General features: G+C 51.9%; 4 protein-coding genes across 4 annotated transcripts; 3 read left to right on the forward strand and 1 right to left on the reverse strand.

Moving 5' to 3' along the window:
* Positions 1–173: 173 nt before the first annotated feature.
* On the reverse strand, positions 174–3,783 carry ASPBRDRAFT_200816 (putative kinesin family protein (BimC); the record flags this gene model as incomplete). The annotated part of the gene is made up of 2 exons (XM_067621476.1): positions 174–1,109; positions 1,159–3,783. 2 exons carry the CDS (start codon positions 3,781–3,783, stop codon positions 174–176), a joined length of 3,561 nt encoding a protein of 1,186 aa, XP_067473738.1.
* A 493-nt stretch (positions 3,784–4,276) lies between these two features.
* ASPBRDRAFT_188306 (uncharacterized protein) lies at positions 4,277–9,395 on the forward strand. Its single transcript, XM_067620127.1, has 4 exons — positions 4,277–4,361; positions 4,405–5,855; positions 5,994–6,025; positions 6,248–9,395. Exons 1-4 carry the CDS (start codon positions 4,289–4,291, stop codon positions 9,273–9,275), a joined length of 4,584 nt encoding a protein of 1,527 aa, XP_067473739.1. The 5' UTR covers positions 4,277–4,288; the 3' UTR covers positions 9,276–9,395.
* A 670-nt stretch (positions 9,396–10,065) lies between these two features.
* ASPBRDRAFT_48786 (uncharacterized protein) lies at positions 10,066–12,066 on the forward strand. The gene has a single exon (XM_067626161.1). The coding sequence runs from the start codon at positions 10,128–10,130 to the stop codon at positions 11,850–11,852; it is 1,725 nt and encodes a 574-aa protein (XP_067473740.1). The 5' UTR covers positions 10,066–10,127; the 3' UTR covers positions 11,853–12,066.
* Positions 12,067–12,913: 847 nt separating this feature from the next.
* Positions 12,914–14,055, forward strand: ASPBRDRAFT_200820 (opsin family protein; the record flags this gene model as incomplete). Its single annotated transcript, XM_067621477.1, has 5 exons — positions 12,914–13,059; positions 13,115–13,181; positions 13,245–13,732; positions 13,784–13,918; positions 13,974–14,055. 5 exons carry the CDS (start codon positions 12,914–12,916, stop codon positions 14,053–14,055), a joined length of 918 nt encoding a protein of 305 aa, XP_067473741.1.
* Positions 14,056–15,200: the final 1,145 nt, after the last annotated feature.

Genomic DNA, 15,200 nt, shown 5'->3' on the forward strand with positions numbered 1-15,200 from the left:
AGCCAGTGTCCGTCTCCAGCCATCCAGCCAAAATACAATGCCAAGCAACCTATCGTTCCTTCATATCGGCCAAATCCCAGGGTATCGGGTATCCCATAACGCCTGCCACCATCAAGCGAGACATGTGGTATTCATGTACAGAGCAAAACAAAAGAGGGGGTGAGCATGCAAGATCAATTCAAGGGCTGGTTTCTCAGCCTTCTAGCGCTGGAAGGGGGAGGAACATTCTCCGGTCCCTCCATCATTCCAGCCATCTTCCTCGTGAGCTTCCTCTGCGAGAGCTTGGTATCAGTCGAGGTGAGATTGGAGCAGCGTCTTTTCGCAGGCGGTTGGTCGGTGTCCTCGGTTTCCGGTGTGGGGTCCATGATGGTCCGAGGTGTTTCTGCGCTGGCAGTAGAGGACTTGCGGTCTCCAGCACTAGATGCGCGCGGTTTTCCGACGTTTGCATCGACTTCCCTAAGGCCCGTGTTGGAAGGAGTAACCGCGGTTTTGGGTGGTACAGATCCTACCTCGTCCGAGGTGTCGTTAAAAACGAACCCTTTAGATGGGGGCGTTCCGGGAGAGCTATCAAGGGTGGGAAGCTGGTCTTCACCACTGAACGGCAGTGCCGTGAACTGTCTTGAAGTCCTCATCCGGCTCTTCAAGGAATCATGGCCTTCCGTCCGGGGTAGGTCAGCGGGGTAGTCGTAGGCGCGCTTCCTGGGAGTCACGCCAGTAGAGACGTAATCCTCAAATACGCGATTCCTGATGTTCTCCCGAAGGTCGGTCAACGGCTTCCGGACTTCATCCGACAGTGGCATCGCCGACTCTTGCAGATTGAGTTGTTGCTGGATGGCGCCCTCTTGGAGCTCGCTTAGACGGCCACCAAGCTCTATGAACTGTGTGTTCACCGAATCATATGACTGGTGCACATTGGATGCCATGTTCTGCAGGCTCGAAATGTGAGCGTCACGGTAAAGGCCATTCTGGGAGCGCGCCTTGGCGACGAAATCATCCAGTGCCTCCATTTGCTTGCTCATGTTGTTCACCTGAGCGTCAACAATACGGACCGTTTCTTCGTGAACCGACTCGGTTGCTTTTTGGATAGAAGCATTGCGTTGATCGAAGACCTACAATATTAGCATAAGTGGGCACAAGTATCCATGGAGCAAAACTTACTTCCCAGTCACTTTGCATCCGTGATCTGATGTCGTCTTTAGATGCAGTGACATCCTTTGCAAACTGCTCCGACTTGAACACCCATTCATCAACGTGACGGTCATACTGCGTAGTGGCGTGCTCTAGGAAGTCGCCAGAGGATGTAAGGTCTGTGCGCATTGTCTCCACCCTACCCTTCAAGCGGCCAAATTGCCTCTGACGAGACTCTTCAATCAATGATTTCATCTGCGACAGCAAGAGGTCACGCTCGGCGTCAGCATTGGCACTTTCTTCTTCAAGAGTCTGTGCCAAGTGGGAAGATGCCCTGCGGTTGGCCTCTACCGCCTTGGTGTTAGCCTCCTGGAGTTCCAATCGCAACTTATGGATCTCTTCTTTTTGTCCATTGAGATGCGTGACCATATCCTCAAACACGGTCTTCAGGTCCTTGCCCAGAGCACTGTAAGAGGAATGCAATTGAGCGTGGAACTCGGAGAACTCGCCAATAACCTCTTTGGATATGCGAGCGGCTGCAGCTGAGAGGCCATTCAGTCCTTCGCCAACCTTACGCTTCACTTCCTCGCGTAGATCCTTGATCTCTTCGAGGACTTCGTTCATCTCATCGTGGGCGCCCGAGGTCTGAGCATTTGCCTCACGCTCCGCCTTTTCGAACAAGCCTGCAGATTGGAGCAATTGGGATTGATTTGATTCGATATTGCCGAGTTCACGTGTGACAAACTCGTTGATCTTTTCGGACATAGCTTCCACCAGTTCGGAATGCTGCTCCTGGAACGCCTCGACCTTGGAATCAATGACAGTGGTCACATTGGATACCTCCGCAGTAGACACCTGCCAGGCCCGCTTGTTGGTGGTATCGAGATCAGACTTGCGTTGTATCTTGGCATGCAGGCCATTGATGTCCTCCACCGTAGTGTCCAAAGTAGAGAGCAGACCGGCGCCGATATCGCGAAGTTTCGCTTCCGTGTCCTCATGCGCTTTTCGCAGCATCTCCTCTTCCTCAAGCTGAGCTTTGGTATCCTTGAGAACAATCTCGGTCTGCTCAAGTAAATCGTTGGTATTAGCGAGAGCAGCACGTGTCTCTTCATTGTCCTTCTTCAGATCATTGAAATTGCTTGTGAGTGTGAACAGTTCCTGAACCTTGTGTCGTAGGCTCGATTCCATCGACTCGATCTTGGCACGCTGTTCCTCATTGACGATCCTTCGTGATTCGCTTTCCATATGCATCTCTTCCCAGGAATCGACGCTCATATACACGCCGTTTCGGTGTCGCGTAGCGATAAGCTCTCCTTTCAGTTTTTCGATTTCTGCCGTGAATTCACGAAGGAGCGTCTTCTTCGGCATTGTCGAGTTGATCTGCGGCTTGTTGCGGATATTCTTCGCTCTAAATGCATAATCCAGCGTGGAAATGGTTTCCTCCAGGTTACTGCGGGATGGTGAGACCGTAGCAATGATGCACGTTTTGGTTCGACCTCCGAGAGAGTCTTGCAGCAGGCGGGTGAGTTTGGATTCTCGGTACGGTATATGGGCGCTTTTGTCGACCAAGGCATTGATCACGCGACCCAACGTGAGCAAGCTCTTGTTGATGAGACCAGCTTCGGTCGCACGCTTGTTTTCAGCACCGCTGCGCTGGATATTCTCACTACCTGCCAAATCGACCAAGTTCAGCTTTCCGTTGCTGATATACTCCTCGCCGGACTCTGTCGTTCGTTTCGTAAGGACGGTGATAGTAAAGACAGTATGACTCCGCGAACTCAGGTCGTTGCATTTGGTTGCTGCCACTTGCCGCTTGTGACTGCCCTGCTGAAGCAGCTTGATTCCGGCCGACGCAGAGTCAATAAATGTCTCCTCCATTCCCTGCACAAGCGTGCTTCCGTGGCCTTTTTTGGACTCGTTTTCATAGATCTTGAGTTTCGGGTTTTCCTCGTATGCAAGCAGATCGCGAAGCTCTTCATTGTATAACTCGATGAAGGAACACTTCACAGTGCTCTCTGTTTCCTGGAGCTTGTGGAATAATGAGTAGAGAACACGCGGAATGATACCAGCATTGTCTGATAGTATTCCCAGGGTATCCGTCATATCGCCTGACATTGTGTAGGTCTTTCCGGTTCCCGTCTGTCCATAGGCGAAGATTGTGCAATTGTATCCAGCAAGCATTTCGTTAACAATAGGCAATACAACATCTTCATACACAGTGACCTGATCAGCAGCTGCTGAGAAAACCTTGTCAAATGTGTAAGCCTTGTTGGCCAAGGCATTTGGGCCCATAGATAATTCAACGCATTTGCCTTTTACTCCCTCCGGAGTAGACACGACGACTCCGCTCTTTTCCTGGATCTCTCTATCGTTGCGGCCGCGACACCGTACTACAACATGAATACTGGTGTCTTCGTTGATTTCACGCTCGAAGTCTCTTTCTTTGCGCTTCGCAATAAGACTGGTGGTGGATGATTCGGTCGGCGATTTCACCGCGCGCGAGTTACTAGGGGTCACTTTCGCGGTAACTGCTGGAGTACTGGCTCTGGTCGAAGAGGCCACCGTCGACCCCGCTCGTCGTGTCGATGGGCGTGTAGTCGTAGTCGTCGTACGTCTTGTTGGCAGCCCAGAGGCAGGCCGTTGTGGGCCGGCCATAGTGGACTATGAAATAGAAGGTAACAGATCTCGTGTCGGTTGAATGCAGCAAGTGTCAATGCTGTATATTATCAAATCAAATGCGCAACATGAGGCGACAAGGTTGGCGGCGACTGTGGGGGATGTCGGATAAGGAGGTCGAGGGTTGGAGTATTTACCGATGTTGTTGCGGGATTCTCAAAACGGAAAACGTAAACAAACCCGCCACACCGCCCACGTGCCGGCCCCGGTCATTCCCCCCTCTCACATGATCCTATGCGTTCATCGCCTTCCCCCCACTGCTGCTTCCCTCCTGACTATCGCAACTCTTCCCAGACAGTATTCGGTGTTCCAGAGCATCAGCTTGTCATTAGCTTGGGATACTGCTTCTTTGTAAACTAGAACCCTTGGGTGGTGTTTTGTCCATCCCCCATACAGTACTTCTAACATATATATACTTGCCGACTACTAACACCCACCGCCTCCTCAGTCGGCCGCTCAGTATGAGAATCGGCCGTAACTCAACATGACTTCCTCCAGACCTTCGCCGCAGGCTCAGATCTACCCTGGGAAAGGGTTGGGATTCATAAGCATGTTGAGTCACCACCTCAGTTTTGGGCATGGCTAATCGGTGTCGCATAGCTCTTGGAGCCTCCCTTCATAATGTCCTCAGCCGCGTCAAGGCCCATCCCCAGATATACCCCGCTATTGATATTGCGTACTCCTCTGCAGAGCCTCTGAACAAACCAGTAACTTTGCAACTGCCGTCGAGCGGTCTTCGCCTACGCTTTGATGGTCCCGACCAGCGACTTCGCCTGATTGAGGTGCTGGACTTCTCCAAGATCGCACTTGTCTACAAGAACCAGGAAGTACTGAAAGGCGTGAAACCCGGGGAGCAGTCGGTGACACAGCAAGGTCCCAACTTTCGCCATGTCTACAACCGGCTCTTTGGACCTTCTTATCCTGGAGAGTATATACCTCCGGATAGCCCCCAGTCGCCATACGGCACGTACGTGCTCTCATACCCTGGAGTAGCATTCTCCTTCCCACTGCAGAACTCGGCATGGTCCGATCAATGTGATTTTGTAGCATTGCTTTCCTCCTCAGCAGCCTTGCCAGCAACCTCTATGGCCATTTTCCAGGGCCCATCTTGGCCTGAATCTCGAAACAAATTATTCACGCAGCAACCGCAATTTCCGCGTTCGCCGGCGTTGGCAAGTAAGAGCAGAGAATCGGTTCCGGATGAAATCGAGGAGTTTCTCATACTTGGCGCCGGCAAGATCGAAGTGGTGCGAAGATCGAGTCCACCTGCACTTATTACGCTGTCAGAAACCACTCCTCAGGACCTGGTCGCGGAGTTTGGGCCACCCGATGCCATCTACCGTAAACATGACCGGAGAATAGCTATTCATCGAGCTGCCGGCCGTAGCGGTGGCGAGGATGCTCTTCACATAGGCGCTTCTCCGGGCAGAGCGATAGATGTTACTGACATCGATCAATCTTCAAACAACAGTGTTTCTGATGATTCGGATGACGAACTCTTCCAACCGAACGCATCGGATCCTTCATCACTACCGTCAGAATGCTTTTTCAACTACTTCCACCATGGCTTTGATGCGTTCATTTCCTTTCCGACCACGCCAGGCCCAGCCTTTCCAGAATCTGACCAGAGAGACCCCACACCACCACCGCCTCATTCGCAGTTGGTGGTTACCAAGATTATTCTACATGGAAATGTGCCGGGTTCATATCCTTTCAATCGTCACCGCCGAAGCCGGTGGAGGATCATTTTCAGTTCGCCTGATGATTTCGTCACTTCCGAGACTCGTTATGAAGAGGTCTCAGAGCGTCTCAGGGCAACCTGGAAGGGATCTTATGCAAGCCCTGCGGAGGAACGGGCTCTACAACGGCCCATGGTTTTGAACCGAGGGTGGGGCGACAGCCCAGAGAGCAGCGTTGAATTTCTCGGCGGATGGGAAGAGAGCACGGGCAAAGGGCAGCGGACGGGCCATGATGGGCATGATGGCGGACTTGGTAACACGGAGCTTTTCGGCTTCCCCGGTCTGCTGTTCGAGGTGATGAAGAATGGCGCGGTGAGCTGCTTGACTATCTATTAATCTGATCGTTTCATCGCAAGGGTGGACCGGAGTTTGGGTGGTGTATCTTCTGGCAAGGCATCAGTACCAGCATGAGTATTGCATACATCGATAGAAATATTGTACTAATTCAAGCCAATGTTGCTTCAAGAGAAGTTGATTTTCGGGTTTACTATGTGTATCTAATTTTGGCTACCGTATTGAATGACCATTCCTCCAATAGTCTATGATTGTGATTGGTAGTCCATGTAACTTACAGTAATACAAATACCCGCCTTTTGCGGCGCATCGGAGATGGGTGGACATTATTTGAATCTCCGCTTTCCAACCAAGAGTCACCTCACCCTCTCGTCAATCACCACCAACTCAGACAGTGGGATATGATACAGCGGTAGTATGCCGGACCTGCCACGGACGCTCGCTCGGTCCTGGTCGTCGACGCTCAAGCTCCCCAAATCGACGTTTCCTGCACGCGTGACGCCGGCCGATCGGACAAAATACCTGCAGCGATGCACCGACGACCTCTACGCCTGGCAACAGCGTGAAAGACCGGCCAGCCAGCCGTTCGTACTGCACGATGGACCACCATACGCAAACGGCGATCTTCACATCGGCCATGCCCTCAACAAAGTGCTAAAAGACATTATTTGTCGTGTGCAACTCGGTCTGGGAAAGCGGATACGATACGTACCGGGATGGGACTGTCACGGCTTGCCGATAGAGCTCAAGGCTCTGGAAGCGCAAAAGGAACTACAGCAACAGGAACACAATGGACCCGTCAGCGCGGCGCTGGTACGGAAGGCTGCGCGGAAACTGGCTGATCGGACAGTCAAAGCGCAGATGAAGGGATTCCGGAGCTTCGCGGTCATGGCGGATTGGGAGAACCATTGGAAGACTATGGACAAGGCGTTTGAGAAGAGACAACTTGGCGTTTTTCGGGAAATGGTTGACAAGGGATTGATCTATCGGAGATTCAAGCCGGTTTACTGGTCGCCGTCTACTGGTACGGCGCTGGCGGAGGCGGAGCTGGAATACAAGGAAGATCATGTGTCAACGGCTGCTTTGGTGAAATACCCTCTTGCTAGCATCCCGGAGCATCTGGCACAGGATCCTCTACTCAAGGATAAGGAAATCAGCGCTGTTATTTGGACTACGACTCCCTGGACTCTTCCGGCCAACGCGGCTATCTCCGTTCACCCATCTTTGGATTACACGATCGTCGACTCGGATACGCAGGGTTATCTCCTCATCGCGCAGTCTCGGCTAGAATACCTTGAGGGCATTCTGAAGGAGGATCTGTCGGTCATTGTGCCGGCTATCCCTGGCTCGAAGTTGGCTGACCAAACTACGTACCGGCCACTGTTCAAGGGACCCGATGCGGAGCCGCAACCGATCATTGCCGCGGACTTCGTCACTGCCGACTCTGGATCGGGCCTTGTCCATTGCGCCCCCGGCCATGGTATGGAGGACTACGAAGCCTGCTTGTCGCGAGGCATCCCCGCTTTCGCTCCCGTGGACGACAATGGCAGATTCACCGACAAAGCTATGCCCAGTGACCCGACCAGGCTCAGTGGAAAGAGCGTCCTGGGTGATGGAAATGCCGCTGTTCTCGAATACGTCGAATCTCAAGGCCTGCTGATCACGAAGCACCGGTATGAGCACAAGTATCCCTACGACTGGCGGTCTAAGCTTCCGATCATCATTCGTGCCACGGAGCAATGGTTCGCCGACGTCGCCGACATCCGTGGCAGCGCCATGACTGCACTGGAGGATGTCAACTTCGTGCCTACTGCCGGAAGACAGCGACTGGAGAACTTCGTCAAGAACCGCAGCGAATGGTGTATCTCACGTCAGCGCGCCTGGGGTGTCCCTATCCCGGCGCTCTACCACCGCGGTATAGGCGATGCCTTGCTCACGAAGGACAGCGTATCCCATATCATGAGCGTCATCGAAGAGCGTGGCATTGACGCATGGTGGACAGACGACGCCAACGACGCGGCATGGATCCCACCAGCTCTCCGAGATGCCTCCGAGCCCGGCTACAGACGCGGAACCGATACCATGGATGTGTGGTTTGACAGCGGCACCAGCTGGACCGAGATCGACCTCCCCTACCGCGACGGTGGATATCCCGCAGACGTCTACCTGGAGGGCACCGATCAACACCGTGGATGGTTCCAGTCTGGACTCCTCACCTTCGTTGCCCACCAGCTCGCCTCCGGACAGACCGCTTCCCCTCGCGCGCCGTTCAAGAACCTCGTCACTCATGGATTCACCCTGGACGAGGAGGGACGCAAGATGAGCAAGTCGATCGGCAACGTGATCCATCCGGAATCGATCATGGATGGCACGCTCTTGCCGCCCCTGAAGCCGAGAAAGGGCAAGGGGAAGAAGCAGGCGGAGAACCAGGCACCTGTCTACGACGCGCTTGGCCCGGATGCTCTGCGAATGTGGGTTGCGAGCAGCGACTACACGCGGGATGTTGTCATTGGCAAGCAAGTCCTCCAGACGGTCAACACGAGTCTGCACAAGTACCGTGTGACGTTCAAGCTGCTGCTGGGTGCCTTGTCGGACTTCCGTCTGGAGGATCGTCTTCCCTACGACCAGCTGCAACAGGTGGATCGCATCGCTTTGAAGCATCTCTCCGACACAGTCTTGGCCTGCCAGAAGGCTTGCGAGAATTTCGAGTTCTACAAGGCCGTGAATGCCATTAACCGCTGGGCCAACCTGGAGTTCTCTGCTTTCTACATGGAAGCCATCAAAGACCGTCTTTACACCTACGCGGAGAACAGCACCAGCAGACGAGCTGCCCAGACCACCTTGTTCCACATCTACCACCACCTCCAAGAGGTGCTAGCTCCGATCACCCCCTTGTTGGTAGAAGAGACCTGGGAGCACACGCCCGAGGCCATCAAGACCCACTGCGAGCATCCGCTGAAACGAATTGTTTCTGCGCCCGCCTCTGAATGGCAGAACCAGGCTCTGGATGCCGACTACCAGGATATCGTGGCCGTCAACTCCGTGGTCAAGGCGATTCAAGAAAAGGCCCGTGGTCAGAAGCAGATGGGCTCTTCCCTGCAATCGTTCGTCCACATCGTTCTTCCCAACGGCGCCACGAGCGAATCGGTTTTCGCGCGCCTCCAGTCCGAGCTACCTGATGTGTTTGTTGTCTCGTCGGTTAGCCTCGGAGCGCACGAGGAGCCGATCCCGGAGGCCATCCGCAACGCGGAGTGGCAGTATAGTGAGGAGTACGAGCTGCCGAGCGGAGGCACAGGCACAGTACATGTGTATACCCCGCAAGCGAGCAAGTGTCCGCGCTGCTGGCGTTATGTAGTGCCCGAGACAGAAGCGAAGGAAGAAGAATCGGTGTGTGGGCGCTGCGAGGAGGTGGTGCAGGAGTTGGATGCATCGACCTAAGCTGAGTGGTCAGTTCCTTGTTAGCATTTGAATCGTACAAGCCAGTGCTGCATGTATAATATAATAGTAACAAATAGGATATATTCGGGTCAGTGTTCCCTGGCACGCCAGCATTAGCGGCATCTGTAGCACATACATACATAGTAGTTAGGATCCTTGCAAAGTCGATCGAGCAACATTCCCTGTCCGCTGGCCTGCGCTGTAAGCCCGGAGCAGAGGTAAACCTGGAAGTGTATGTCCTATAATTGATTCGGGACCAACTGAACTCAGTGAAACAACTCACCAAAGCCATTCAGGAGATGATCCAGGAGATGATCCGGGTTGAACACAGTATCATGCAGCCCCCTCCGCGACGTTCATCTGCCTGCTTCGCTGCTTGCATGGTACCATGTGATGACCAGTTAGACAACTAAGAAACGATCAGACTCCATCGTGAACGAAGATGTGAGACTAGCGAAGAGACGCTGCTGCTCAGTGTGTAGTTCGTACTTGGTTTGTTTGTGTGTAGGGACTTTCGAACGTGGATGAAGCGTGCGAGGCGCCACGTTAGTACTAGTCACGGGGCAGCCACACATGTTATGCCATGGAAAATATGGCTTTGAGTCTTGGATTGAGGTATCTTAGGAACAGTAGTAGCTAGTAAATTGTGAATGTGTATACATTTATGTAAGATAGTAACATATTTATGGAGATTTTTCGAGAATTTTCTGGGGAAGTGCTATATCAGTATAGTGGTTTGATTATATATTGTATATTTTGGATCTTTCACTGTTAGGAAAAATGTGAGAAAATAATGTCATAATTATATGTGGTATATATAAGTCATATACAAGATTCTAGGCTTTATAGAGCATGGTTGATGAAGATTTCTCTACATTAAAAATGCTTCTCCTGCAGGACTTGACAGCCACTCAGGCTGCCCACTACGACTCCGTCCTGGAGGGGCGGCTTGTCCAAACCATCTTCCCTGCCCACACACACACACCTGACTTGTCACACCCCCTGGTAAACAAGATGTTCCACAGACTCCCAGCTGAACTTGTTTTCGAGTTTCTGCCCTTTCTGGCACAGCATGACCTCACACAGATGGTGCTGGTGTCCAGGCTGTGGTACAACCTGTTTATCTCGCAGCTGTACCGCCAGGTCATGCTTCCATTGCATGATTACTGTGACACCGAACATGATTCCATTCGCTGGAGCAAAGATCTTCCTGTGCGTCGGTTTACCACCGCCCTGCTCAACAACCCGGCCCTCGCTCCCTTCATCCGCTCCCTGAAGCTATACGCTAGCGACGGCGAGGGGAATCAGCAATATCGATCCCCACTGCAGCCAGTGGCAGAAGCAACGTACCGCCATTTTATGTTGCCCTATGGCGATGCTAGACGCAAACATCGTCGCAAGTTCCACATCTGGCAACGAGATTTGACACACTCATCCGAACGACAGGACGGGTATCAGACCCACCGATATGAAGATGCCTGGCTCGCCTTGCTCATGGTGCAGCTGAATAATCTGGAGGAGTTTGCTATCGCCTTGGCTGAGGAATGGGACCACAATGTTGACGAAGGGGAAGTCCGACTCAAGAAGTCTATCCACTTTGAAAGGGTCCTTCAATGGGCGAGCAACTCAAAGTTGGGGATTCTAACACGCCTAAAGCACGTCTCGCTATCAAATGGCCCGGCGTTTTGGCAAGGAGGGACTGCCGTAAATGCTGTTTCCTTGAACCGAATACTTCCCTTTATCCGACTCCCCTCCGTGCGAAAGCTTTGTGTAAAGGACGTGTGTGATCGGGCCCAGTTCCACTTGCCCAAAGGCTTGGTCTTTCCACTGACCCATCTGGATCTTCGGATGCCCAATGATGGCCTCCCTCATCTCCCCCGTCTTCTGGAAAGATGCCCCAAGCTGCAATTATTGACTCTCGAGATGGGTGATTGGGGAGAAGATCGAACGCACGATTACCTGGACTACTCTGCCCTGCATCGGCCCCTACAACGGTCTAAAGATTCGTTGCGTCACCTCAACCTGACTTTCCAAGAACACCAGACCTGGCAAGAGGCTGACATCCCAACGCCTGCCTTCTTCGGGAGTCTGGCCGAGTTTGCTAATCTTCAGACCGTTCACATGCGATGGAGCAACTTGATGCCGTTTCTCAAGAAGAAGGTCCACAACCCCACTATATCTCTTCGGAAGGTGCTACCCTATTCGCTGCAACATCTTTGGATCGATGATTGTCTGATGCAGTGCTCCTTGTCCTTGTGCACGGAAATCGAATCCCTACTAGTTGACTTGTCAATGACCTTTCCATTGCTCGAGACCCTTTATATTCGGTATGCTGCCAAAGAGTATGCATATGGAGAAAGATGTATACGCGGAGTCGGTGGCAATGGGTCCGACTGGCGAGTAATGAAAGCAGACCCCATCATCGGTCACCGCTTGTTGGAATTGCAGGGGGAGTTCCGTGCATTGGGCGTGCTATTTTGGGTCATCCAGACTGCAGATACGGTGGTGTCGTTCCCTCCGGACGGCGCGATCAGGAAGAAGTGGGATGAAGGAAGCTCCGATAGACTTTTAGAGTAGACTTTTCCATTGATTATGCTTCTTCAGGGGCTGTGGCAGTCAGCTAATTCCAACCAATAAGTCTTTTTGGTGGAGAATATGTGTGAGTGATATCACAGTACAGATATCATTCTTAACAGAAAAGGTCATTGTGGCTTATCTATGTGCTCATTTGTGAACAGGTTCAGATGAGGAGCACAGGGCGTCCGTTGTGGGGGAAGATTCTGGGGAATCGGAAGGTGTTACTGGAGTATGCAAGCTCGATCTACAGGATTCTGCACATCACGTGGACGAGCCTGTTTGGTGCAGTGACTTGCAACCAGTTGATGTCGGGCAGTCTAGGCATTGGTGGATCAAGGGATCACCATGTGTAACTGGGGCCGGACCAGAGATGAATCCCAGTGACCAGACCTCTTTACAATATTAGACTTTCACCAGAGCTTCCCCATCATCACTCATCTTCTGAATTAACTATAAAACTAGGAGTACAACATTGATCTAGAATTAATGAGAATTCCATCAAATGGATAGTTAACTAGTTAACAAGCTGGTACCTTGTAGCTGAGTCATGACGGATTTGGGAATGGCGTCATTCCGCGGGGAGTGCAACGTCTCGGTGGAGCTTCACCTCTTCACCTCTTCACAGCTTCACCATCTCCCCATCTGCACCAAACCGGAGACGCATTCGTATCATGCAATCAACTGCTGACCAGGCAGCATTCCAAGTTCTAGACAAAACATGGACGCGGCCCCGATTCCCTTCCGGTTACACGGTTCCCCCTCAAGTCCGCGGTCGCATTCACCGTGATTGGTTCCGTGCCGCTCTCGAATCTCAATGACGACAGCATCGAGGTCAGCATGACGCTCGTCGCTGGGCAATGGTGATGCCCCCAATCGTCGCGCCTCTTTTCCTTCACGGCAGTGGATCATGGCCAGCCTGCATCTCGGCTCTCCCGGTTCCCGTTAAATACCCAGTCGATCCCCGTCATATAGGCTCTCTTCCCCCCCCCGCAATAACCTTTTTGCATCGGACTGTCTCTATACCATCATCAGTGTCGATAGTTCTGTCGAAATCTGTCAACATGATCGAGTCCTTCATCAAGGAGACTCCGACTCTCCCTTGGCCTGAGCCATCGCCCACCTCGTCGGTGGCGCCCATTCCCACCGTCGTTCCCGGCAGTGACCCCATCTTCCAGGTGCTGCATGACACTGGAAAGCGGACACTATGGTAGGACCGCTGTTCACGCAAAGCTGACCAGTAAAGCTAATGTCGAGTTACACAGGGTGGTTACCGTGCTCATGGGTATCTCGTCTCTGGTGTTCTACGTTCTAGGTGCTCGGGTTCCTATCGTAAGTTCTCTGCAGAGATCCCAACGAGACTACAAAACAAGCAACTAATCATGGTCTCGTTAGAATAAACGCGTGTTCCACGTTCTTGTTTCTCTCGCAAGCACCATCTCCTTTATCGTCTACCTCGCTCTGGCTACCGGACAAGGCATGGACTGGAAGCTCGACGTCCTCAAAGAGCACAACAAGCACGTCCCCAACACCACCCAGGAATACTACCGCCAGGTCCTTTGGCTCCGCTATGTCCTTTGGTTCTTGACGGAGCCGTTGGGTCTCATCAGCTTGTCGCTGCTCTCCGGTCTGCCTGGCGCCCACCTGCTCATCGCCATCGCGGCCGACTTTATCATGCTGGGCTCGGGCATTCTGGGCACCTATGCGGGCCATACCTCGCGCAGATGGGTCTGGTTCACTATTAGTGCCATTGGCTACCTGACAACGGTCTACCACATCAGTGTCCATGGAAGCCGGGCAGCCAGCAACAAGGACAATCAGACCAAGCGGTTTTTCGGAACTCTGTCGGGCGTCATGTTGTTTGTCAAGCTCTTGTACCCAGTGTATGTTCCCTTAACTCGAAGATGATTCAGCGATGTACTAATGTGGACTAGGACCCTCGCTGCTGGAGCTTTGGCTCTGAAGATCAACGTCGACGTCGAGACCATCCTCTTCGCCATCTACGATATCTTCTCCCAGGGTATTCTCGGATACTGGCTGCTTATTGCGCATGACGGCGCTCCTGGAATGTATGTACCAACTCATTGGTCTTGAACGCTAGCATTATACTAACTGCCACATCAGTACCCTCAACGTTGATGGCTTCTGGTCCCACGGCGTGGGTAACGAGGGTGCCATTCGCATTAGCGAAGAAGACGGAGCATAAACAAGCCGCCCTGTTTTGGAGGTGCAGGGTGATGCGTCGTCGGTGATACATTGTCTTGGCCCGCCAACCAATGTGCCAGTCGCTACAGTCCTTCCACATCTACTTTCCTTCTACGATCTCACCCCTCCATTTACACTCCTTGATGATCACGACATGACACGACATGACATGACACTTGCAGCATCATATGAAACCAAGTATAACACTAATATGCCCCGAATACTACGCAGTGGAAAAGTTTCGGATTTGAATGGTGGCACTCATTCACCTGAAGGATAATAATGAATACGACTTCTTTTGCAGGTCCACTGTCTTTTTGAACAAGTTCAATGCACATTGTGTATAGCTGTCTTCACCTCAGTCTGATATTGGGCGTTTGGATGTTTATCTATCTTTCGACATCTGTGTGCTTTTGTACTGTTTACTGGTCTTAGTTCAGTCCAGCAATGTATCCACAAGATCAGAATGTGATGACAATAAACTCGAGCTCTATTGGAGTACAAACAGAAATCAAGATAGCAGATAGCAGTAGTTGGTTCCGAAACCAACCACCTTTCGACCAAGTTATTGATCTCTGTACCACCACCATCATCACTCTCGTCATCTGATCAATAAATCAACACAGCAGGGATTATTCCTAGTTCTGAGCCCCTGTCTGGTCTGGATGGGGATTGAATACTTTCAAACCGATCTGTAGTCCATCACGACAACTTCTACAGGTCATGCAGTACTAGCTCCAATTTACAATTTGAAGTCCTATCCCGTACTATAGATTCCTTTCAAAACCTTGAGATCAGCACGTACGAATATAGAACAGATATATCTCTTATCTGGTACATCAACCCATCTTCTTATCTTTCCCAAGATAGAACATACGGTTGCCTTGTTCAGTATTAAGCCCTTGCATCCGTGAGGGCATATGACTGTCTATTTTGACTTGGATGGAGTTGGCAGCTCCTGAATCTCCACCGAGCCCCACAGATCGTCGCTATAAGGTTGATTGACACCATTCCTCTCCTTCAGTCAGTCCCCGGTGTGGTCTAGGTTGCTCTATCTCAATATACTGACAGCAGACTCCGAGCTCTACAGTATCAATCTAGTAAATTATTGGTTTATCAAGCTAATGTTAGCGGACCGCACTATTA

Source organism: Aspergillus brasiliensis (genome assembly GCF_001889945.1).
Source record: "Aspergillus brasiliensis CBS 101740 unplaced genomic scaffold ASPBRscaffold_20, whole genome shotgun sequence".
Classification (NCBI taxonomy): Eukaryota; Fungi; Ascomycota; class Eurotiomycetes; order Eurotiales; family Aspergillaceae; genus Aspergillus; species Aspergillus brasiliensis.